We start from the raw sequence: 24434 nt of genomic DNA on the forward strand, positions 1-24434 counted from the left end.
TGCCATCTTCCGTAATGGTTTCAACCACACGAACCTCCTCTGGAAGCTCTTGAATTTCTTCAGGCTTCTCTTCTTCAAACGGAAGTTCTTCAACAGTGACCTTTGTTTCGGCTTGCTTGTCGTCCTCCTCGATAGTCTCAATCTTGGTAACTTCTTGCTTGTCACCCTTGACCTTCTTAATCACGCGAGTGCGGATCTTCTTCTTTGATGCCTTGCCATCATCCGTAATGGTTTCAACGACGCGAACCTCCTCTGGAAGCTCTTGAATTTCTTCAGGCTTCTCTTCCTCAAACGGAAGTTCTTCAACGGTAACCGTTGTCTCGGGTTGCTGGTCGTCCTCCTCGACAGTTTCAATCTTGGTGACTTCTTGCTTGTCACCCTTGACCTTCTTGATTACGCGAGTGCGGATCTTCTTCTTCTTAGGCTTGCCATCTTCCGTAATGGTTTCAACCACGCGAACCTCCTCTGGAAGCTCTTGAATTTCTTCAGGCTTCTCTTCTTCAAACGGAAGTTCTTCAACGGTAACCGTTGTCTCGGGTTGCTTGTCGTCCTCCTCGACAGTTTCAATCTTGGTGACTTCTTGCTTGTCACCCTTGACCTTCTTAATCACGCGTGTGCGGATCTTCTTCTTCTTAGGCTTGCCATCTTCCGTAATGGTTTCAACGACGCGAACCTCCTCTGGAAGCTCTTGAATTTCTTCAGGCTTCTCTTCTTCAAACGGAAGTTCTTCAACGGTAACCGTTGTCTCGGGTTGCTGGTCGTCCTCCTCGACAGTTTCAATCTTGGTGACTTCTTGCTTGTCACCCTTGACCTTCTTGATTACGCGAGTGCGGATCTTCTTCTTCTTAGGCTTGCCATCTTCCGTAATGGTTTCAACGACGCGAACCTCCTCTGGAAGCTCTTGAATTTCTTCAGGCTTCTCTTCTTCAAACGGAAGTTCTTCAACGGTAACCGTTGTCTCGGGTTGCTTGTCGTCCTCCTCGACAGTTTCAATCTTGGTGACTTCTTGCTTGTCACCCTTGACCTTCTTAATCACGCGTGTGCGGATCTTCTTCTTCTTAGGCTTGCCATCTTCCGTAATGGTTTCAACGACGCGAACCTCCTCTGGAAGCTCTTGAATTTCTTCAGGCTTCTCTTCTTCAAACGGAAGTTCTTCAACGGTAACCGTTGTCTCGGGTTGCTTGTCGTCCTCCTCGACAGTTTCAATCTTGGTGACTTCTTGCTTGTCACCCTTGACCTTCTTGATTACGCGAGTGCGGATCTTCTTCTTCTTAGGCTTGCCATCTTCCGTAATAATTTCAACGACGCGAACCTCCTCTGGAAGCTGTTGAATTTCTTCTGGCTTCTCTTCTTCAAACGGAAGTTCTTCAACGGTAACCGTTGTCTCGGGTTGCTTGTCGTCCTCCTCGACAGTTTCAATCTTGGTGACTTCTTGCTTGTCACCCTTGACCTTCTTAATCACGCGTGTGCGGATCTTCTTCTTCTTAGGCTTGCCATCTTCCGTAATGGTTTCAACGACGCGAACCTCCTCTGGAAGCTCTTGAATTTCTTCAGGCTTCTCTTCTTCAAACGGAAGTTCTTCAACGGTAACCGTTGTCTCGGGTTGCTTGTCGTCCTCCTCGACAGTTTCAATCTTGGTGACTTCTTGCTTGTCACCCTTGACCTTCTTAATCACGCGTGTGCGGATCTTCTTCTTCTTAGGCTTGCCATCTTCCGTAATGGTTTCGACTACGCGAACCTCCTCTGGAAGCTCTTGAATTTCTTCAGGCTTCTCTTCTTCAAACGGAAGTTCTTCAACGGTGACCGTTGTTTCGGGTTGCTTGTCGTCCTCCTCGATAGTCTCAATCTTGGTAACTTCTTGCTTGTCACCCTTGACCTTCTTGATTACGCGAGTGCGGATCTTCTTCTTCTTAGGCTTGCCATCTTCCGTAATGGTTTCAACGACTCGAACCTCCTCTGGAAGCTCTTGAATTTCTTCAGGCTTCTCTTCTTCAAACGGAAGTTCTTCAACGGTAACCGTTGTCTCGGGTTGCTTGTCGTCCTCCTCGACAGTTTCAATCTTGGTGACTTCTTGCTTGTCACCCTTGACCTTCTTGATTACGCGAGTGCGGATCTTCTTCTTCTTAGGCTTGCCATCTTCCGTAATGGTTTCAACGACGCGAACCTCCTCTGGAAGCTCTTGAATTTCTTCAGGCTTCTCTTCTTCAAACGGAAGTTCTTCAACGGTAACCGTTGTCTCGGGTTGCTTGTCGTCCTCCTCGACAGTTTCAATCTTGGTGACTTCTTGCTTGTCACCCTTGACCTTCTTGATTACGCGAGTGCGGATCTTCTTCTTCTTAGGCTTGCCATCTTCCGTAATGGTTTCAACGACGCGAACCTCCTCTGGAAGCTCTTGAATTTCTTCAGGCTTCTCTTCTTCAAACGGAAGTTCTTCAACGGTAACCGTTGTCTCGGGTTGCTTGTCGTCCTCCTCGACAGTTTCAATCTTGGTGACTTCTTGCTTGTCACCCTTGACCTTCTTAATCACGCGTGTGCGGATCTTCTTCTTCTTAGGCTTGCCATCTTCCGTAATGGTTTCAACGACGCGAACCTCCTCTGGAAGCTCTTGAATTTCTTCAGGCTTCTCTTCTTCAAACGGAAGTTCTTCAACGGTAACCGTTGTCTCGGGTTGCTTGTCGTCCTCCTCGACAGTTTCAATCTTGGTGACTTCTTGCTTGTCACCCTTGACCTTCTTGATTACGCGAGTGCGGATCTTCTTCTTCTTAGGCTTGCCATCTTCCGTAATGGTTTCAACGACGCGAACCTCCTCTGGAAGCTCTTGAATTTCTTCAGGCTTCTCTTCTTCAAACGGAAGTTCTTCAACGGTAACCGTTGTCTCGGGTTGCTTGTCGTCCTCCTCGACAGTTTCAATCTTGGTGACTTCTTGCTTGTCACCCTTGACCTTCTTGATTACGCGAGTGCGGATCTTCTTCTTCTTAGGCTTGCCATCTTCCGTAATGGTTTCAACGACTCGAACCTCCTCTGGAAGCTCTTGAATTTCTTCAGGCTTCTCTTCTTCAAACGGAAGTTCTTCAACGGTAACCGTTGTCTCGGGTTGCTTGTCGTCCTCCTCGACAGTTTCAATCTTGGTGACTTCTTGCTTGTCACCCTTGACCTTCTTGATTACGCGAGTGCGGATCTTCTTCTTCTTAGGCTTGCCATCTTCCGTAATGGTTTCAACGACGCGAACCTCCTCTGGAAGCTCTTGAATTTCTTCAGGCTTCTCTTCTTCAAACGGAAGTTCTTCAACGGTAACCGTTGTCTCGGGTTGCTTGTCGTCCTCCTCGACAGTTTCAATCTTGGTGACTTCTTGCTTGTCACCCTTGACCTTCTTGATTACGCGAGTGCGGATCTTCTTCTTCTTAGGCTTGCCATCTTCCGTAATGGTTTCAACGACGCGAACCTCCTCTGGAAGCTCTTGAATTTCTTCAGGCTTCTCTTCTTCAAACGGAAGTTCTTCAACGGTAACCGTTGTCTCGGGTTGCTTGTCGTCCTCCTCGACAGTTTCAATCTTGGTGACTTCTTGCTTGTCACCCTTGACCTTCTTAATCACGCGTGTGCGGATCTTCTTCTTCTTAGGCTTGCCATCTTCCGTAATGGTTTCAACGACGCGAACCTCCTCTGGAAGCTCTTGAATTTCTTCAGGCTTCTCTTCTTCAAACGGAAGTTCTTCAACGGTAACCGTTGTCTCGGGTTGCTTGTCGTCCTCCTCGACAGTTTCAATCTTGGTGACTTCTTGCTTGTCACCCTTGACCTTCTTGATTACGCGAGTGCGGATCTTCTTCTTCTTAGGCTTGCCATCTTCCGTAATGGTTTCAACGACGCGAACCTCCTCTGGAAGCTCTTGAATTTCTTCAGGCTTCTCTTCTTCAAACGGAAGTTCTTCAACGGTAACCGTTGTCTCGGGTTGCTTGTCGTCCTCCTCGACAGTTTCAATCTTGGTGACTTCTTGCTTGTCACCCTTGACCTTCTTGATTACGCGAGTGCGGATCTTCTTCTTCTTAGGCTTGCCATCTTCCGTAATGGTTTCAACGACTCGAACCTCCTCTGGAAGCTCTTGAATTTCTTCAGGCTTCTCTTCTTCAAACGGAAGTTCTTCAACGGTAACCGTTGTCTCGGGTTGCTTGTCGTCCTCCTCGACAGTTTCAATCTTGGTGACTTCTTGCTTGTCACCCTTGACCTTCTTGATTACGCGAGTGCGGATCTTCTTCTTCTTAGGCTTGCCATCTTCCGTAATGGTTTCAACGACGCGAACCTCCTCTGGAAGCTCTTGAATTTCTTCAGGCTTCTCTTCTTCAAACGGAAGTTCTTCAACGGTAACCGTTGTCTCGGGTTGCTTGTCGTCCTCCTCGACAGTTTCAATCTTGGTGACTTCTTGCTTGTCACCCTTGACCTTCTTAATCACGCGTGTGCGGATCTTCTTCTTCTTAGGCTTGCCATCTTCCGTAATGGTTTCAACGACGCGAACCTCCTCTGGAAGCTCTTGAATTTCTTCAGGCTTCTCTTCTTCAAACGGAAGTTCTTCAACGGTAACCGTTGTCTCGGGTTGCTTGTCGTCCTCCTCGACAGTTTCAATCTTGGTGACTTCTTGCTTGTCACCCTTGACCTTCTTGATTACGCGAGTGCGGATCTTCTTCTTCTTAGGCTTGCCATCTTCCGTAATGGTTTCAACGACGCGAACCTCCTCTGGAAGCTCTTGAATTTCTTCAGGCTTCTCTTCTTCAAACGGAAGTTCTTCAACGGTAACCGTTGTCTCGGGTTGCTTGTCGTCCTCCTCGACAGTTTCAATCTTGGTGACTTCTTGCTTGTCACCCTTGACCTTCTTGATTACGCGAGTGCGGATCTTCTTCTTCTTAGGCTTGCCATCTTCCGTAATGGTTTCAACGACTCGAACCTCCTCTGGAAGCTCTTGAATTTCTTCAGGCTTCTCTTCTTCAAACGGAAGTTCTTCAACGGTAACCGTTGTCTCGGGTTGCTTGTCGTCCTCCTCGACAGTTTCAATCTTGGTGACTTCTTGCTTGTCACCCTTGACCTTCTTAATCACGCGTGTGCGGAACTTCTTCTTCTTAGGCTTGCCATCTTCCGTAATGGTTTCAACGACGCGAACCTCCTCTGGAAGCTCTTGAATTTCTTCAGGCTTCTCTTCTTCAAACGGAAGTTCTTCAACGGTAACCGTTGTCTCGGGTTGCTTGTCGTCCTCCTCGACAGTTTCAATCTTGGTGACTTCTTGCTTGTCACCCTTGACCTTCTTGATTACGCGAGTGCGGATCTTCTTCTTCTTAGGCTTGCCATCTTCCGTAATGGTTTCAACGACTCGAACCTCCTCTGGAAGCTCTTGAATTTCTTCAGGCTTCTCTTCTTCAAACGGAAGTTCTTCAACGGTAACCGTTGTCTCGGGTTGCTTGTCGTCCTCCTCGACAGTTTCAATCTTGGTGACTTCTTGCTTGTCACCCTTGACCTTCTTGATTACGCGAGTGCGGATCTTCTTCTTCTTAGGCTTGCCATCTTCCGTAATGGTTTCAACGACGCGAACCTCCTCTGGAAGCTCTTGAATTTCTTCAGGCTTCTCTTCTTCAAACGGAAGTTCTTCAACGGTAACCGTTGTCTCGGGTTGCTTGTCGTCCTCCTCGACAGTTTCAATCTTGGTGACTTCTTGCTTGTCACCCTTGACCTTCTTGATTACGCGAGTGCGGATCTTCTTCTTCTTAGGCTTGCCATCTTCCGTAATGGTTTCAACGACGCGAACCTCCTCTGGAAGCTCTTGAATTTCTTCAGGCTTCTCTTCTTCAAACGGAAGTTCTTCAACGGTAACCGTTGTCTCGGGTTGCTTGTCGTCCTCCTCGACAGTTTCAATCTTGGTGACTTCTTGCTTGTCACCCTTGACCTTCTTAATCACGCGTGTGCGGAACTTCTTCTTCTTAGGCTTGCCATCTTCCGTAATGGTTTCAACGACGCGAACCTCCTCTGGAAGCTCTTGAATTTCTTCAGGCTTCTCTTCTTCAAACGGAAGTTCTTCAACGGTAACCGTTGTCTCGGGTTGCTTGTCGTCCTCCTCGACAGTTTCAATCTTGGTGACTTCTTGCTTGTCACCCTTGACCTTCTTGATTACGCGAGTGCGGATCTTCTTCTTCTTAGGCTTGCCATCTTCCGTAATGGTTTCAACGACGCGAACCTCCTCTGGAAGCTCTTGAATTTCTTCAGGCTTCTCTTCTTCAAACGGAAGTTCTTCAACGGTAACCGTTGTCTCGGGTTGCTTGTCGTCCTCCTCGACAGTTTCAATCTTGGTGACTTCTTGCTTGTCACCCTTGACCTTCTTAATTACGCGAGTGCTGATCTTCTTCTTCTTAGGCTTGCCATCTTCCGTAATGGTTTCAACGACTCGAACCTCCTCTGGAAGCTCTTGAATTTCTTCAGGCTTCTCTTCTTCAAACGGAAGTTCTTCAACGGTAACCGTTGTCTCGGGTTGCTTGTCGTCCTCCTCGACAGTTTCAATCTTGGTGACTTCTTGCTTGTCACCCTTGACCTTCTTGATTACGCGAGTGCGGATCTTCTTCTTCTTAGGCTTGCCATCTTCCGTAATGGTTTCAACGACGCGAACCTCCTCTGGAAGCTCTTGAATTTCTTCAGGCTTCTCTTCTTCAAACGGAAGTTCTTCAACGGTAACCGTTGTCTCGGGTTGCTTGTCGTCCTCCTCGACAGTTTCAATCTTGGTGACTTCTTGCTTGTCACCCTTCACCTTCTTGATTACGCGAGTGCGGATCTTCTTCTTCTTAGGCTTGCCATCTTCCGTAATGGTTTCAACGACTCGAACCTCCTCTGGAAGCTCTTGAATTTCTTCAGGCTTCTCTTCTTCAAACGGAAGTTCTTCAACGGTAACCGTTGTCTCGGGTTGCTTGTCGTCCTCCTCGACAGTTTCAATCTTGGTAACTTCTTGCTTGTCACCCTTGACCTTCTTGATTACGCGAGTGCGGATCTTCTTCTTCTTAGGCTTGCCATCTTCCGTAATGGTTTCAACGACTCGAACCTCCTCTGGAAGCTCTTGAATTTCTTCAGGCTTCTCTTCTTCAAACGGAAGTTCTTCAACGGTAACCGTTGTCTCGGGTTGCTTGTCGTCCTCCTCGACAGTTTCAATCTTGGTGACTTCTTGCTTGTCACCCTTGACCTTCTTAATCACGCGAGTGCGGATCTTCTTCTTCGTAGGCTTGCCATCTTCCGTAATGGTTTCAACGACGCGAACCTCCTCTGGAAGCTCTTGAATTTCTTCAGGCTTCTCTTCTTCAAACGGAAGTTCTTCAACGGTGACCGTTGTTTCGGGTTGCTTGTCGTCCTCCTCGATAGTCTCAATCTTGGTAACTTCTTGCTTGTCACCCTTGACCTTCTTGATTACGCGAGTGCGGATCTTCTTCTTCTTAGGCTTGCCATCTTCCGTAATGGTTTCGACTACGCGAACCTCCTCTGGAAGCTCTTGAATTTCTTCAGGCTTCTCTTCTTCAAACGGAAGTTCTTCAACGGTAACCGTTGTCTCGGGTTGCTTGTCGTCCTCCTCGACAGTTTCAATCTTGGTGACTTCTTGCTTGGCACCCTTGACCTTCTTGATTACGCGAGTGCGGATCTTCTTCTTCTTAGGCTTGCCGTCTTCCGTAATGGTTTCAACCACACGAACCTCCTCTGGAAGCTCTTGAATTTCTTCAGGCTTCTCTTCTTCAAACGGAAGTTCTTCAACGGTAACCGTTGTCTCGGGTTGCTTGTCGTCCTCCTCGACAGTTTCAATCTTGGTGACTTCTTGCTTGTCACCCTTGACCTTCTTAATTACGCGAGTGCGGATCTGCTTCTTCTTGGGCTTGCCATCTTCCGTAATGGTTTCGACTACGCGAACCTCCTCTGGAAGCTCTTGAATTTCTTCAGGCTTCTCTTCTTCAAACGGAAGTTCTTCAACGGTAACCGTTGTCTCGGGTTGCTTGTCGTCCTCCTCGATAGTCTCAATCTTGGTAACTTCTTGCTTGTCACCCTTGACCTTCTTAATCACCCGAGTGCGGATCTTCTTCTTCTTAGGCTTGCCATCTTCCGTAATGGTTTCAACGACGCGAACCTCCTCTGGAAGCTCTTGAATTTCTTCAGGCTTCTCTTCTTCAAACGGAAGTTCTTCAACGGTGACCGTTGTTTCGGGTTGCTTGTCGTCCTCCTCGATAGTCTCAATCTTGGTAACTTCTTGCTTGTCACCCTTGACCTTCTTAATTACACGAGTGCGGATCTTCTTTTTCTTTGGCTTCCCATCTTCCGTAATGGTTTCAACGACTCGAACCTCCTCTGGAAGCTCTTGAATTTCTTCAGGCTTCTCTTCTTCAAACGGAAGTTCTTCAACGGAAACCGTTGTCTCGGGTTGCTTGTCGTCCTCCTCGACAGTTTCAATCTTGGTGACTTCTTGCTTGGCACCCTTGACCTTCTTGATTACGCGAGTGCGGATCTTCTTCTTCTTAGGCTTGCCATCTTCCGTAATGGTTTCAACCACACGAACCTCCTCTGGAAGCTCTTGAATTTCTTCAGGCTTCTCTTCTTCAAACGGAAGTTCTTCAACGGTAACCGTTGTCTCGGGTTGCTTGTCGTCCTCCTCTACGGTTTCAATCTTGGTGACTTCTTGCTTGTCACCCTTGACCTTCTTGATTACGCGAGTGCGGATCTTCTTCTTCTTAGGCTTGCCATCTTCCGTAATGGTTTCAACCACACGAACCTCCTCTGGAAGCTCTTGAATTTCTTCAGGCTTCTCCTCTTCAAACGGAAGTTCTTCAACGGTAACCGTTGTCTCGGGTTGCTTGTCGTCCTCCTCGACAGTTTCAATCTTGGTGACTTCTTGCTTGTCACCCTTGACCTTCTTGATTACGCGAGTGCGGATCTTCTTCTTCTTAGGCTTGCCATCTTTCGTAATGGTTTCAACCACACGAACCTCCTCTGGAAGCTCTTGAATTTCTTCAGGCTTCTCTTCTTCAAACGGAAGTTCTTCAACGGTAACCGTTGTCTCGGGGTGTTTGTCGTCCTCCTCGACAGTTTCAATCTTGGTGACTTCTTGCTTGTCACCCTTGACCTTCTTGATTACGCGAGTGCGGATCTTCTTCTTCTTAGGCTTGCCATCTTCCGTAATGGTTTCAACAACACGAACCTCCTCTGGAAGCTCTTGAATTTCTTCAGGCTTCTCTTCTTCAAACGGAAGTTCTTCAACGGTAACCGTTGTCTCGGGCAGCTTGTCGTCCTCCTCGATAGTTTCAATCTTGGTAACTTCTTGCTTGTCACCCTTGACCTTCTTAATCACGCGAGTGCGGATCTTCTTCTTTTTAGGCTTGCCCTCTTCCGTAATGGTTTCAACGACGCGAACCTCCTCTGGAAGTTCTTGAATTTCTTCAGGCTTCTCTTCTTCAAACGGAAGTTCTTCAACGGTAACCGTTGTCTCGGGTTGCTTGTCGCCCTCCTCGACAGTTTCAATCTTGGTGACTTCTTGCTTGTCACCCTTGACCTTCTTAATCACGCGTGTGCGGATCTTCTTCTTCTTAGGCTTGCCATCTTCCGTAATGGTTTCAACGACGCGAACCTCCTCTGGAAGCTCTTGAATTTCTTCAGGCTTCTCTTCTTCAAACGGAAGTTCTTCAACGGTAACCGTTGTCTCGGGTTGCTTGTCGTCCTCCTCGATAGTCTCAATCTTGGTAACTTCTTGCTTGTCACCCTTGACCTTCTTAATCACGCGTGTGCGGATCTTCTTCTTCTTAGGCTTGCCATCTTCCGTAATGGTTTCAACGACGCGAACCTCCTCTGGAAGCTCTTGAATTTCTTCAGGCTTCTCTTCTTCAAACGGAAGTTCTTCAACGGTAACCGTTGTCTCGGGTTGCTTGTCGTCCTCCTCGACAGTTTCAATCTTGGTGACTACTTGCTTGTCACCCTTGACCTTCTTAATCACGCGTGTGCGGATCTTCTTCTTCTTAGGCTTGCCATCTTCCGTAATGGTTTCAACGACGCGAACCTCCTCTGGAAGCTCTTGAATTTCTTCAGGCTTCTCTTCTTCAAACGGAAGTTCTTCAACGGTGACCGTTGTTTCGGGTTGCTTGTCGTCCTCCTCGATAGTCTCAATCATGGTAACTTCTTGCTTGTCACCCTTGACCTTCTTGATTACGCGAGTTCGGATCTTCTTCTTCTTAGGCTTGCCATCTTCCGTAATGGTTTCAACGACTCGAACCTCCTCTGGAAGCTCTTGAATTTCTGCAGGCTTCTCTTCTTCAAACGGAAGTTCTTCAACGGTAACCGTTGTCTCGGGTTGCTTGTCGTCCTCCTCGACAGTTTCAATCTTGGTGACTTCTTGCTTGTCACCCTTGACCTTCTTGATTACGCGAGTTCGGATCTTCTTCTTCTTAGGCTTGCCATCTTCCGTAATGGTTTCAACGACTCGAACCTCCTCTGGAAGCTCTTGAATTTCTTCAGGCTTCTCTTCTTCAAACGGAAGTACTTCAACGGTAACCGTTGTCTCGGGTTGCTTGTCGTCCTCCTCGACAGTTTCAATCTTGGTGACTTCTTGCTTGTCACCCTTGACCTTCTTGATTACGCGAGTGCGGATCTTCTTCTTCTTAGGCTTGCCATCTTCCGTAATGGTTTCAACGACGCGAACCTCCTCTGGAAGCTCTTGAATTTCTTCAGGCTTCTCTTCTTCAAACGGAAGTTCTTCAACGGTAACCGTTGTCTCGGGTTGCTTGTCGTCCTCCTCGACAGTTTCAATCTTGGTGACTTCTTGCTTGTTCCCCTTGACCTTCTTGATTACGCGAGTGCGGATCTTCTTCTTCTTAGGCTTGCCATCTTCCGTAATGGTTTCAACAACACGAACCTCCTCTGGAAGCTCTTGTATTTCTTCAGGCTTCTCTTCTTCAAACGGAAGTTCTTCAACGGTAACCGTTGTCTCGGGGTGCTTGTCGTCCTCCTCGACAGTTTCAATCTTGGTGACTTCTTGCTTGTCACCCTTGTCCTTCTTGATTACGCGAGTGCGGATCTTTTTCTTCTTAGGCTTGCCATCTTCCGTAATGGTTTCAACCACACGAACCTCCTCTGGAAGCTCTTGAATTTCTTCAGGCTTCTCTTTTTCAAACAGAAGTTCTTCAACGGTGACCGTTGTTTCGGGTTGCTTGTCGTCCTCCTCGATAGTCTCAATCTTGGTGACTTCTTGCTTGTCGCCCTTGACCTTCTTGATAACGCGAGTGCGGATCTTCTTCTTCTTAGGCTTGCCATCTTCCGCTACGGTTTCAACTACGCGAACCTCCTCTGGAAGCTCTTGAATCTCTTCAGGCTTCTCTTCTTCGAACGGAAGTTCTTCAACGGTAACCGTTGTCTCGGATTGCTTGTCGTCCTCCTCGACAGTCTCAATCTTCGTGACTTCTTGCTTGTCGCCCTTGACCTTCTTGATAACGCGAGTGCGGATCTTCTTCTTCTTAGGCTTACCATCTTCCGTCACGGTTTCGACTACGCGAACCTCCTCTGGAAGCTCTTGAATCTCTTCAGGCTTCTCTTCTTCGAACGGAAGTTCTTCAACGGTTACTGTAGTTTCGGGTTGTTTGTCGTCCTCCTCTACGGTTTCAATCTTCGTAACTTCTTGCTTGTCACCCTTGACCTTCTTGATAACGCGAGTACGGATCTTCTTCTTCTTAGGCTTGCCATCTTCCGCTACGGTTTCAACTACGCGAACCTCCTCTGGAAGCTCTTGAATCTCTTCAGGCTTCTCTACTTCGAACGGAAGTTCTTCAACGGTAACCGTTGTTTCTGGTTGCTTGTCATCCTCCTCGACAGTTTCAATCTTGGTGATCTCTTGTTTATCGCCTTTGACCTTCTTAATCACGCGAGTGCGAATCTTCTTCTTTTTAGGCTTGCCATCTTCCGTTACCGTTTCGAACACGCGAACCTCCTCTGGAAGCTCTTGAATCTCTTCAGGCTTCTCTTCGTCGAACGGAAGTTCTTCAACGGTTACCGTAGTTTCGGGTTGTTTGTCGTCCTCCTCTACGGTTTCAATCTTCGTAACTTCTTGCTTGTCACCTTTGACCTTCTTGATTACGCGAGTGCGGATCTTCTTCTTCTTAGGCTTGCCATCATCCGTAATGGTTTCAACGACGCGAACCTCCTCTGGAAGCTCTTGAATTTTTTCAGGCTTCTCTTCTTCAAACGGAAGTTCTTCAACGGTAACCGTTGTCTCGGGTTGCTTGTCGTCTTCCTCGATAGTCTCAATCTTGGTGACTTCTTGCTTGTCACCCTTGACCTTCTTAATAACGCGAGTGCGGATCTTCTTCTTCTTAGGCTTGCCATCTTCCGTAATTGTTTCAACCACTCGAACCTCCTCTGGTAGCTCCTGAATCTCTTCAGGTTTCTCCTCTTCAAACGGAAGTTCTTCAACGGTAACCGTTGTCTCGGGTTGCTTGTCGTCCTCCTCGACAGTTTCAATCTTTGTGACTTCTTGCTTATCACCCTTGACCTTCTTAATCAAGCGAGTGCGAATCTTCTTCTTTTTAGGCTTGCCATCTTCCGTTACCGTTTCGAACACGCGAACCTCCTCTGGAAGCTCTTGAATCTCTTCAGGCTTCTCTTCTTCGAACGCAAGTTCTTCAACGGTGACCGTTGTTTCTGGTTGCTTGTCGTCCTCCTCTACGGTTTCAATCTTGGTGACTTCTTGCTTGTCACCCTTGATCTTCTTGATAACGCGAGTGCGGATCTTCTTCTTCTTAGGCTTGCCATTTTCCGTTACAGTTTCGACTACGCGGACCTCCTCTGGAAGCTCTTGAATCTCTTCAGGCTTCTCTTCTTCAAATGGAAGTTCTTCAACGGTAACAGTTGTTTTGGGTTGCTTGTTGTCCTCTTCGACGATTTCGATCTTGGTAACTTCTTGTTTATTACCCTTGACCTTTTTTATTAAACGAGTTCGAATCATCTTTTTTTTCGGGGAGCCGTCTTCAGATATTGTTTCAATAGTTTTTATAATTTCTGGCGATTCTGTGATTTGATTCGAGCTGGATTCTAATATTTGTGTTGGTGTTATTTGTTTTATGTGTGTTGTGTCTGTGGTTTGATTTGTATCTGTGTAAAAAAGTGTGCATTTAGTATTTTGTATTGTATAGCTATTGTGGCATTGCGTTGTTTTGTGTAATATGTGCTTTGGGTTTATGGGGACGGTGCTAGTGAAAGTAATACGCCTTTTTTCTTTAACTACCTAAATAAAACCTAATTTTATACTTACCCTTTTCGACTTTTACCGTTTGGTCTGTCGCAAAATTTTTAAACTTTTGAACATCCTGCAATATTTTCTTTTGAGTACTATCAATGTCATCTCCTAAAGCGTGTATTGTTGCTTGTGACTCAGTGGTCGTTGAATATGCCTCTTCGTGTGTTCTTGTTTCAAAGTGTGCATTTTGGGAAATCAGTGGTGAAATTTCAAGGATCGACTCTGATGCAAATTGTGATGTTTGTAAAGCATTTTCTAAGGTTGCTTCTGTTATGGTTGGCTTTGTACAAATCTGACTGGCTTCTGCAATACACTTGGTGGGTTGTTCTGTTGTGACTGATGATTTTGTAACTGACACTGATTTTAGCTCTTGGGGTTCGACCGTTGCAAGGCTGCCCAAGGATGGTACCGACGTCACCTCTTCCACTATCGAAACTACCAATTCTGATTCCAAGTTTGAAGTGAGGTTTGCGGTATCCGGCATAAAATTACCATGCCCTTCAATGTTTTCATAAATATAAACGGTTTCGTTTTCGACTGGCTCAAGATCTGTCTTTACAGCGCTAGAGGTTGCACGCGTTAATACGTGCGGCTCAAACGCTATATCAGGAGTTTGTTCATAAGCAAGTTGCTGACAAACATTTACTGAGTTCTGTGGAGTTTGCTGAGTAACGTTAGCTGTTTTTTCTATTGGAATTTGAAGTTCATATGATTCTTGGATAGACCTCACGCTCACAACTTCTTCGGTTACCAAAGATTGAAGTTCAACATTAGCAGCTTGAGCTGTATCCTGAAGAATGTTAGGTTTGGGTAGGATGTCCTCTTTTAAGAATGTCGAGTGTATTGTTGTCAAATGGGCATTGCTTATATCAGAATCCGTTGATACTGTAACAAATAATCCTTTCTTGTTTTGATCTTGAATGGCTTTAGTTTGTTCGTAAGCATTGACTTCAGACACGTTTGTATGTACTTGGACTTCAGCTGATTTGACCTTAGCTTGAGCAATTTTGTCGTATACAGCTTTAACTTCACTTTCCATTTCTAAAGGAACTTGTGCATCTATAATGTGCGATTGATTGAGTGTATCGGTAGATGTAAAGGTGGCTAAAAATGTAGATGGCTCTGGGGCTAAATGAATACCACCCACATTATCTATTGGCACCACTTCAGTAACAACTGTTTCCTGCTGCGTGCCTTCAGTGATTGGTTTAGCAAAATCCTTCATTTCGGCATTTTCAAAAATATCTTCCTTATGCATAACTAGGTTATCCATTTGAACTTGAACTTTATTTGACTCCACCTGAGTGACATACTCCTGTTGCGCCTTTTGCACAGCGACATGAGTATCTTTAATATGTACGGATGATTCTAAGGGAATGACATCGATTGTGGTGGCGCCTTGAAGTAGATTCAAAGATGGTTTTGCTTTGGCCTCCAAAGGGGATACAGTCGTTATTGATAACTCCTTATCGAAAACTGGTGGTTGATGAGAATCTGTTGTCACCTTAAACATCATGTCAATTGTCTCGACAGCGGAAATAGGAAGCAAACGTGCATTTGTGAGTTCTTCGGATTTCTCTATCGCTTGGGTTTCGCTGACATGTACTTCATGTTTTGTTTCTTCATAGTTTGTCTGCGCAATCGTTGCGTTTGGAGGCGTACTTAACAGAACATCAGTTTCTTCAACAGGGTGCGTCTTTGTAGTCATAGCTAAACCAAGCCGCGATGGAATAATATCCGTTGTTGGTGCTACATAAGATTGCTCACGACTCGTAAGATCTTTTTCTGCTTCAAAAGCTTGTTGCAGATCAGTTAAATAAACATTAGGTAGATCTTGAGAGATCTCCGCTTGCTGTATGTTATATTTATCAACTTTTTGTTCCTGTCCCATGGCTTCATATACTGTGGCATCGTCCACGAGTTTAGCATGGAGATTTCGATCATCCTTTAGAAGTTTGGCTTTTTGGGTTGGGGTAGTTTCGAGACCAAGATTTTGTTCTGACTCGAATGTAGTTTGATCCCCTGCGATTATCGATTGACTTAAACTATCTTGCACATTTGTTGCGATTTGTTGATCGGCAGATAAGATTTCAAAATTTTCTGATGCATCAAAAGCAATGTTTTCGGTCATCATTGTATGCTGATAGGGAACCAGTGTTTTTTGAGGCACTATGCCAGCTGGGAACGAAGAGTCAACTAATTTTGTAGAGGAGTCGTACACAATCGTTTCAGATGACTTTGTTTCATACAAATGATCAATTTTAGGAGATGCACATTTGTCTGAAACTTTGAAGTCCACCATATCACCGATACCTTGTTGTGCTTGCACGTATTCAGTTAGAGGCAAACGAAGTAACTCTGAAGAAGCAGGTATAGCCTTTTCCGATAGTAATGAGGGAACTTTAAGATCCTCCTCTTGCTCTAGTGTTTCTTCTTGTCGAACTTGTGCGATGCCCGTCGTGGAGTCCAATACAATTTTAACCAGATGCCCACTTGTTTGAGCAATATCTTTTAGGGATTCCTCTTTCTCTAAAATATCTGTCTCTCTTACATTTATCTCGTGTAAACTTTTAATTGAAGTTTGAATCGTTTCCAATGTGGGTAATACAGTGTTCAAGTTAGAAACATGCTCTAGAACATTTGCCTCCTCGGAAATAGAGATTTTCTGTTCAGATTCATAAGGCCTAGGCTTAATATGAACTGGCTGGGAAAGCTTTATGTCCTTTAATTCTTCTGTTCTTTCACTTACAACCGCTGTTGTCGTTTTTAAAGATGTTGTGCTTTCAATTAACTGTACACCACTCACAGATGATTTTGGGTAACCTGGTGTATGCAAATCGCTTAGGACATCAAACGAAGCGATTTTCTCAACGTTTGGTAAAGTGATTTCCCCAATATTAACATTTGCCTGATAGAAAGGCACCTTCTGTACATCTAGCCGCTCCAAAGTTTCCATGTGCTGGGGCCTCATAATGTTAGCCACTTGCAGAGCTGACGTTGTTCCAATAGCAGCGCTTTGAATAGGATGGGGCTCTTTAACTGATAGAATGCTTTCTCCCTCTAAGGTTACACATGAGCTGGTTTCCAGAGATTGCAGCAAACCAAACTGGCTATCTGTTGTTTGCATCTGTGGCTTTAGATCATCCTTGTGAGTTTCAGTGCTTTCTAGGGGCTCCTGTTCTCTAACATCTGTTCCAAATTGTTGATGCATGCTTATATCTGCAATTACCTCCGTCGGTTTGGTGTCCTCGGCTTTGTCGCTTGTCGACTCCATCGAAATTACAACTAGGCCCTCAGCATATTTAAACGTATCGGTGACAGCTTCTGCATTGGTAAGCTTTTGATTAGGAAAGACATCAGTAATATCCGTACTTGTCTCGGTTATCTGCACGTTGGTTACTTCCAAAGGTTGTTGGTTTTCATCCAGAATTGTGGCCCCCGTTTTGAGCTCAGGATGTTGAAAGGGTTCAATGTGACTAGTACTCTCTAACATAGCTGGCTTACTAGCAACTCCAATCGACATCGCCTCAAAGACTTGATTTGCAGATACAGGCTTCGTTTCCTCCGTGATAATATCACTTGATGTCACTCCTGGTTGAACTTCGTATATACTTGTAACCTTTAGCTCAGCAGGGAACATATTTGATATAGCTAACTGTGGAGACAGTTCTGTATCGGGAGATAGATTCTCCTCCTTCTCCGCTGTTGTGTTTTGCTTAATCTGCAATGCAGATTGCTCAATGAAATCCAATTTGGCATCCACAAGTTTTGGAGCTACGGAAATAAATTCTTCCTCTGTGTCAGTCACCGTCGTGGTATGAACTTTTGCCACATACTCCCCTTCACTAATATTTACTTTCCCTTGTGCAATCTTGCGGTTGTCGTCTGGTACCAAACCGAGTGATTCGAGGATGGTTTCTTCGTTACTCTCGGCGGTGCCATATGCCTCTGTTAACGCGCCCTTAGCTGGTTTTGTTGATTCAACATTTGGTTCGATGAGTTCATCTGCCGTTTCTACTACGTTCATCTGTTGCGTTTCCCCAATAGTTAACGCACTAGATTGCCCCAACGTGCCCTCAGCCGTTTTCGGAATATTACCTGCTTTCAAGTCATTTACTGCATTTTCGTTTGAAACAGTTTCGAGAGTTGTTACGTGGTGCTGCGTTTGCATATCTATAGTGGCTTCTTTTACATCTTTCTCAAAAATAGGCAAATCCTCGGCGATTGGACTATGCGAATCTGCGGTGATACTGACTAAGCCCTCAGCTAGCTCAAACAATTCCATTGCATTACTTTCGGCAGTCTGTTTCTTGGTAACCGCTTCTCTTTCCAAACTCTCAAAAGTTGTAATTTCTTGCACCTGAACTGAAACCTCCTCGGCTTTAATGGTAAAATCAGCCAAGCCCTTGGTCGGCTGGGTTATAAATGGCATATGGTCCACGCTCTCCAAAACGTCCACTTCCTGTCCACCAACTGCCTTAGATTCAGTTACCGACGTCGAAGATGTCTCCAGACGACCTTTAGCAGCTTGTTTCATCTCGCCTAAAGAGTCCTCTGGCTGGCACTCGGTAATGCAAAGGCTCATGTTGGGGGTAACTCCAGGAGAAATGTTTTCACCCGGTGGCCTAACATCAGTGACATCCCTTCCAACAGTTTCGGAGGTTATCACCTCCGCGATAATAAGCTCCTCCTGGTTCAGTAGTTTCTGCTGAACGGTGTCCTCAATGGCAGTGGCGGGCTTTAGCTTCTCAATGGTCTCCAGTGCATGGTGCTGTTCCTCTGTTATCTCATGCGAGAATATTATATCGCCATGTACCTTTTGCGAAACGGCCTTCAGGGGCTTTAGATCGTCGATAGCTTCTTCGGCGTCTAGAGCTTCAACCACCACAGAACGTGATTCTTTTATTTTCCGCTGGGCTTTAACGGATTTCGGTATTTTGGAAGGCAATTCCCTTGGAGACTCAGCCGTCTTTGCTTGTGACACATTAAGAGCATGCTTGAGCCTTACTTCTATATTTTCGGTAAGCTTGTTTTCTTCGGGTATGGGAGATTCTTTTCGCAAGCCAAACTCATCGAGTGGTAAAACCTCTTCATTGAGAGCCAATACCTTTTGAGGTAGTATCTCCTCCTGTACCCGAGCCAAAATTGGGCTTGGAGTAGAAAGTTCTGTGGTGACTGCTACTGCAACGGTTTCACGAGTGTCTGTTGAAAGATTTTGTATGGGTAGTGTTTCGTATGTGGGGAGAGACTCTTCAATTTGTTCAAGAGTTTCTGCCTGTGGTGAACCCGCGCTAGTTTCGTGAGCCAGTGTTTCTTTTTGTTCGAATTGAATTGTTGACTCCGAAACATCCTGTTTTTGTTGTATGTGTTTTTTATGCTTTTTGATTTTAGTGTTCATTTGCACAATTTGTTTAGTCTGAGCCTGAATTTCCACTTGTTCTTGTTGTTCTACATTTTGCACATGTTCTTGTTCTTGCTTTTTGAATTGTTTTTCCACTTTAGTGGTTGCTGTTTCTGTGAATGTAATGTAATTAAACAATGACAATGTCGACCTCTCTTTGTGTTTCTGTTAATAACAACCATTAAACAATGACGTGAACAGCTGTAAGCCGTGCAAGCATCATTCATTTAGTAATTCTGGTAAGATATAGACAGCTCAGCAAATGCAAAATGAGTGGCACAAAAAATGTTACGATAAGATATTATAAATTTTTTCAATGTTTCTATGATTTCAAACAGACAGAAATGGGAGATAGACCTTACCTCATTTGGCATCCAAAAGACGTCCAGCTTGGCGTGCAAGGGAATAAAGCTCTTCTACTCTTAAAAGTGAATGCATATTGCAAAAGCATTAGAGTGTGCGATAGTAAATAATTGTTAAGCTTATATGGTTCAAAGTAGCAGCAAGATTCTGAGGTTAAGATCAGGTGGATATAGCTTTTAGTGGTGGTGATTAGCGGTTAATGGGTATATTTATTATTCTATGGCGTCTTTTTAGAATATACACATGATTTTTTGGTTTGGCTTAACAAAATTTAATTGTTATATTTGTATAGACAATATTTATTATTGTTTTTGTATTTTTTAATAATATTATTAGACTGTAGTTGAGTAGTTCGTGGGATGGTACATCGTTACTGGTGGGATTTATATAACTGGTGGTTTGTTTTTTTTTACAGGACATCTGTGTTTATATTCAAACCTTCTTGGACAATTATCGTTCGTTCCTCGACAAATGTTTCCTCTTTCGGATGTGTTATGGGATTTTATTGGCCATGTTTTGGGATTGGCGCGAAAAGCGTAGGTAAGTTTACAAAGCAGAGTTACATATTAAAAAAAGAAATAGATATAAACTTTTTTCAGTATGCTTATTACAAAAGTCTCTTCGTACTAATCGATTTCAGCTATAAGCTAAGGAAAATCCGAATATTTTCCTGGCACTCACCTATTTTCACATGTGTGATGGCCTCGTGACTTTCAATTATTTGCGAAGTCTCTACTATTCTCTAGATTTCAGTGCATCAAATTAGATAGAAATGTTTAAAATATGTAAATAATTATAGCCCATTGTTTTTTGACAAAAAATTAAGTTGAAATGCAAAAGTTAACCCACATAAAGGAAACAAAAAATAATTCTAAAACGTTTTCTTTTAGCATTTCAACTATCTGGACAACAAATTTCAAACAAAACAAAAACACATTGAACAAGTTTCAAACCTCCTTTCCACATATCTTCCAGTCCTGTGATATGAAGTCCTCCCTAACAAACTTTCGTATGACGATCTCAATAGTGATTTCATACGTCTGAATCATGCGTATGAAGGCTTTGAAGCCGACAGTTGCTGCTAGGATGGTCTCGTCCTCATTGGAAGACTCGCTAAGTATTTGGGAGATCAGTTCTTCGTGGCCCTCTCGTTCGACGAGCTGCACCAGGGCCGATTGGGACTCTGGTTTCTTCAGCGAAATAAATATGTTTTGCTCATACATATATGTGATTTCGTAGTGCTCACAGCCATAACGCAATAGCAGACCAATAGTTGCCAAATCTCTGAGGGCAGACTCGCCAATTTGGCCAAAAGACTCGGCCTCGATGGACTCGAGCAGCCATTGTACCTCCTCATGGTGCGAAAGGACTTGAATATCTTCTATTGTTATGATTTTTTCGCTAATTTTTGTGCGTATAAGCTCCACAGTTTTAGTTATCTCAATTTTCTTGCTAGACGTATATGTTTCCTTCTGCTCTACTTTCACCTCAACTTCATCCTCCTCGTCATGCTGGACTTTCTCCTCAATCTCTTCCTCCTCTTCTATCTCTTCAATTAATTGGCTGCTACGCTTTTCGGCATCGGCAACTTCACGATCTTTGACATCTAAAACCTCGGATATTTCGCTTTTTTCTACGAGTATGGATATGGGTTGTTTCACCTTGATCACATTCATGCTAGTCTCTACCGTGCTAGTTGGAATAATACGGATTTCTGTCTTTTGCACGTTCTGAGACTCTGATGTGCCGGATCTTTTCACCATCGTTTTTTTACCAAACTTCTTCTTGACGGTAGTCTTTGCCTTGGTTTCCTCCACTATGGTGCTCGTGGATGATATGTCGAACTTGGCCCGAGTCATCGTCATGCCAATTTCATTGATAAGCTTGCAGTTATAATAACCGCAGTCTTCGTTTGTAATTTTCAGTATTTCTAGCGTAGCTTCCTGTTCCTGCACTACCATGCGATACTTTTCGGATGCCCTAAGCTGAACGTTGTTGAAATACCACTGAATATCTAAAGTCAAAGGGTTAGAAACGAAACCAAGCTACATCAGATCCCGACACTAAAACTCTTTGGCATACAATACCTGGTATCGGATTGCCAGCAAACTGTATCGAGAACTTGGCTGTTTCGCCTAAGGCAGCACGGCAGTCACGCATTTCGTTTAGTAGTGAAGGCGAGCATTTAGCAGCTATAAGCACACAGATGGCATAATATCTATAGATTAGACGCTAAAAGGATATTCTAAAAGCGGTAGGAACGGGCAGGTGCTCACATTGTGTACTTACACAGATCGGTTTACAACAAATTGGTTTTCGTGTGACTTTGAGTGCATATTTCTTGTGTCTGCTTGTTTTTAGTCGTGTGATAAATAAATAAGCTATGAATAGTAACACTTGATACATGCAACATTGGCTTCATTTCCACAAAGTGAACTGTAGAGCAAGCAGCGTTCTGGGAATGTTATAGAATTTCTTTGGGTTGGATTGAACACTTTTTTAAAATGGTGGGTTAGTTAAAATTTAGAATAATACGGTATTAATTCAAAAAACCAATTACTTGTAGATGATATACAGATATCGATACTGTAAGAGATACATTTTATATACGAATGATAATTAATTTAAGTTTATACTATAAGTTCTATATTGGCGTTTACTTTTCGGATAACAATACTCATTAAGGGCGTAGTTGGGTTTGGGGAGGGGTCAAGCCTTAGAGCAGTAAGGACTGAGACAATCACAAAGCTACAATATATTGGGGAAAGGGCAATTCACAAGTTTAAATATTTGTTGCTGTTGTACGATACATTGTATTATACATGGACAAATACGAAATAGAGACAGAAAATAGAATAAGACAGGAGACAGAGGACAGACTTTGTGAATTTTGTAGTTTTGTGGTTTAAGACAAAGGCACAGTAGACATTTGTGTGTTGGAAACACGAAATTAAAACACATATACACATAACAGTGGTAACAGAGCTGGCATTAGTCGAGGATACATACCTTTGAGAGCCACCTGCATCTCCTCCATTTGAGACACCCATTCCGGCTTGCGGTAATCCTTCGAACCAACGATGCCTTTTGGTATAGATGTGAACATAGTGGAAGTAATAAATACGCATTTAATTATATATATTCTTGGAAAATATAAAGCAAAAGAAATTTGTAAATTTAGTTCGTTTTGCCTTAAACTAGAAAAGTATTGCCTATTTAAAGTTTGTTTGGTGTATAACTCTGCAGGTGTTTAAAACTAAGTGTGAGGGGGATTTTGGGAAATTAAGAGAGACTGGACTCGAGAGAGATTGGGAAATACAAAATAATGCAGCTCCGGATATCTGAAAAAGAACTTTACTAACAAAGCCAAATAACAGTTGATTCATATTACAGATTGCACCATATGCCGAATAAACCATAATAGTACCTTCGACCGCAAAGAGCGCCGTAGTCACTGCCACACCGAGTGGATTGTATGCCTCGAAACTAATTGTGCCCAAATCATCGGGATAGACGTGGTTAATGACCAACACTGAGGTGCCGTCTTCGAAATTTTCGATCTGATATTCCTCGGAGGCGAATATCTGCTCGTCGTCTCGCAGCCATTTGACCTTTGGTTTTGGTTTTCCAACTACCTTAACCTCCAGCTTCGCTTGCTCGCCTTCTTTTGGCTCGATTTTCTCCGGTAGTTTTTTAATAATTTTCGGAGCTTGTTCGTCGATTGAGAGGGTCTAAAATGGTTTGCGAAAAATCCTTGGTTTAAGATCTCAAGTACAACTGATACGCTTACTCTATCAAGTAGATCCTCCTCAGATCCTGTGAGTCCAGTGATTTCAGAATCGGGGATATATTCAAATGCTAAAAAATACACATTTGAAAGCGTTATGAATATAAGCGTGTCTCGACACGAAACTTTCTTGAAACGAACTCAATAAACGAAAAAATATTTACAAAAGGCGGGATCAGAGGGTTGAAAGAGTAGAAACACATGCAGGCTGACAAAGCCAGTTAGTATAAAAGGGATTTTAAAAATCAGTTGTCAGGGGATAGTGTAGTTATTGAAAAACCTATCTAGGTGTGGGATGCATGTAGTGTGTAGAGTGGCACTACTTCCAGACGGTTAACTATTTAACTACCGATAGATACCATTACAAGTACCTTGGATTTTAACGTTTGTCTTGCTGACGCTCTTGCCAATTTTATTTGTAGCCACGCACTCGTATTGGCCCTCGTTTTCGGGGAAAACTTCCGTAATCTGCAGCTGGCAAATGCCTTGCAAGTCTTGCGATATCGTAGTTTCCTTGTTCTCAGTGATCTTCTCTGCATTGTGGTACCACTCCACCTTAGGAGTGGGCTTTCCTGTTACTTGACAGGTCAGCAGCAATGCCTCGCCATCCATAACCTCCACGGGCTGAATGAGTTCCTCAACAAAGCGCGGCGACTCAAATTCCTCGGCCACCTCTTGTGGCAGAGATTCAAGTAGGTTAACGGTGGCTGTTGACGTTACCGATCCACCCACATTCTCGGCGCGGCAAGTAAACGGCCCAACAAACTTGCTTTCGAAATTTTCAATCAGCAACGTTGACTTGTTGGCCTGGCTAACGATACGCACTTCGTTTGAACTCTTGATTGGCTCGTTGTGCACAAACCATTGGAAGGACGATAATGGCTCAGAGTCCACAATCGCTTCGATAATGGCCACTTCGTGCTCGCCAAAGTATTTGGGCTCCAGAGGCTGAATAAATCTAGGTGGCCTGATTTGCTCGTCGGGCTTTTGATCTGAAACCACCACCGATCCAGAGGACTTGGCTTCACCGACCTTGTTCTTAGCCCACACTTCATATTTGCCAGTTCGTTTGCGAGTCATATTGACTACCTTTATTGTGGTGGTTGTCTCTGTAGTTTCTATGATGGTCTCCTCATTCTCGATAACCTCGCGACCATTGCGCATCCATTTTATTTCCGGCCTAGGCAGGCCATCGTATTTCGCCTCAAAGAAGAGTGTACCACCAGTGGGTACAACAACAGCATTCAGTGGAGTTACGGTAGGAGCCTTCAGTATCTCCCGGGGAACTTCATCGACCCGACTTAGGATATTGGCATTGCCAATGGCGCGTCCAAACTGATTCTGCGCCTGCACAGAGTAGACAACTGCTTCATTGGGTGTCGGGTTGATAACCTCCAGGGCCACATCGCCGGTTTTTTCATCATAGAACATTTGAACTGTTTCGCTGGGTATAACTTCCTCAATTCCTCTATACCATTTGACCTGAGGACTGGGCTTTCCTGTCACTTGACAAGTCACCGTAACCTTAAGCCGCTCGGGCTGCTTCTCCTCAGTAAACTCAATCTTAAGTGGTTTTGTAAACTGGGGGGGCACTCCTTGTTCTTTTTCTGTAT

At 44.3% G+C, this 24434-nt stretch overlaps 1 protein-coding gene across 1 annotated transcript in view; it reads right to left on the reverse strand.

The window, feature by feature from the left end:
* Nucleotides 1-24434, reverse strand: part of LOC122618341 (titin) — a 79038-nt gene that overhangs the window by 25434 nt on the left and 29170 nt on the right. The window contains 13 exon segments of the mRNA XM_043794731.1: nt 1451-7201; nt 12953-13125; nt 13286-18784; nt 19473-19514; nt 19716-19776; nt 19988-21048; nt 21122-21226; nt 22044-22118; nt 22328-22340; nt 22342-22391; nt 22462-22765; nt 22825-22892; nt 23193-24428. Coding sequence (XP_043650666.1) covers nt 1451-7201; nt 12953-13125; nt 13286-18784; nt 19473-19514; nt 19716-19776; nt 19988-21048; nt 21122-21226; nt 22044-22118; nt 22328-22340; nt 22342-22391; nt 22462-22765; nt 22825-22892; nt 23193-24428 — 14438 coding nt within the window.

This window comes from Drosophila teissieri, chromosome 3L (assembly GCF_016746235.2).
Source record: "Drosophila teissieri strain GT53w chromosome 3L, Prin_Dtei_1.1, whole genome shotgun sequence".
Taxonomy (NCBI): domain Eukaryota; kingdom Metazoa; phylum Arthropoda; class Insecta; order Diptera; family Drosophilidae; genus Drosophila; species Drosophila teissieri.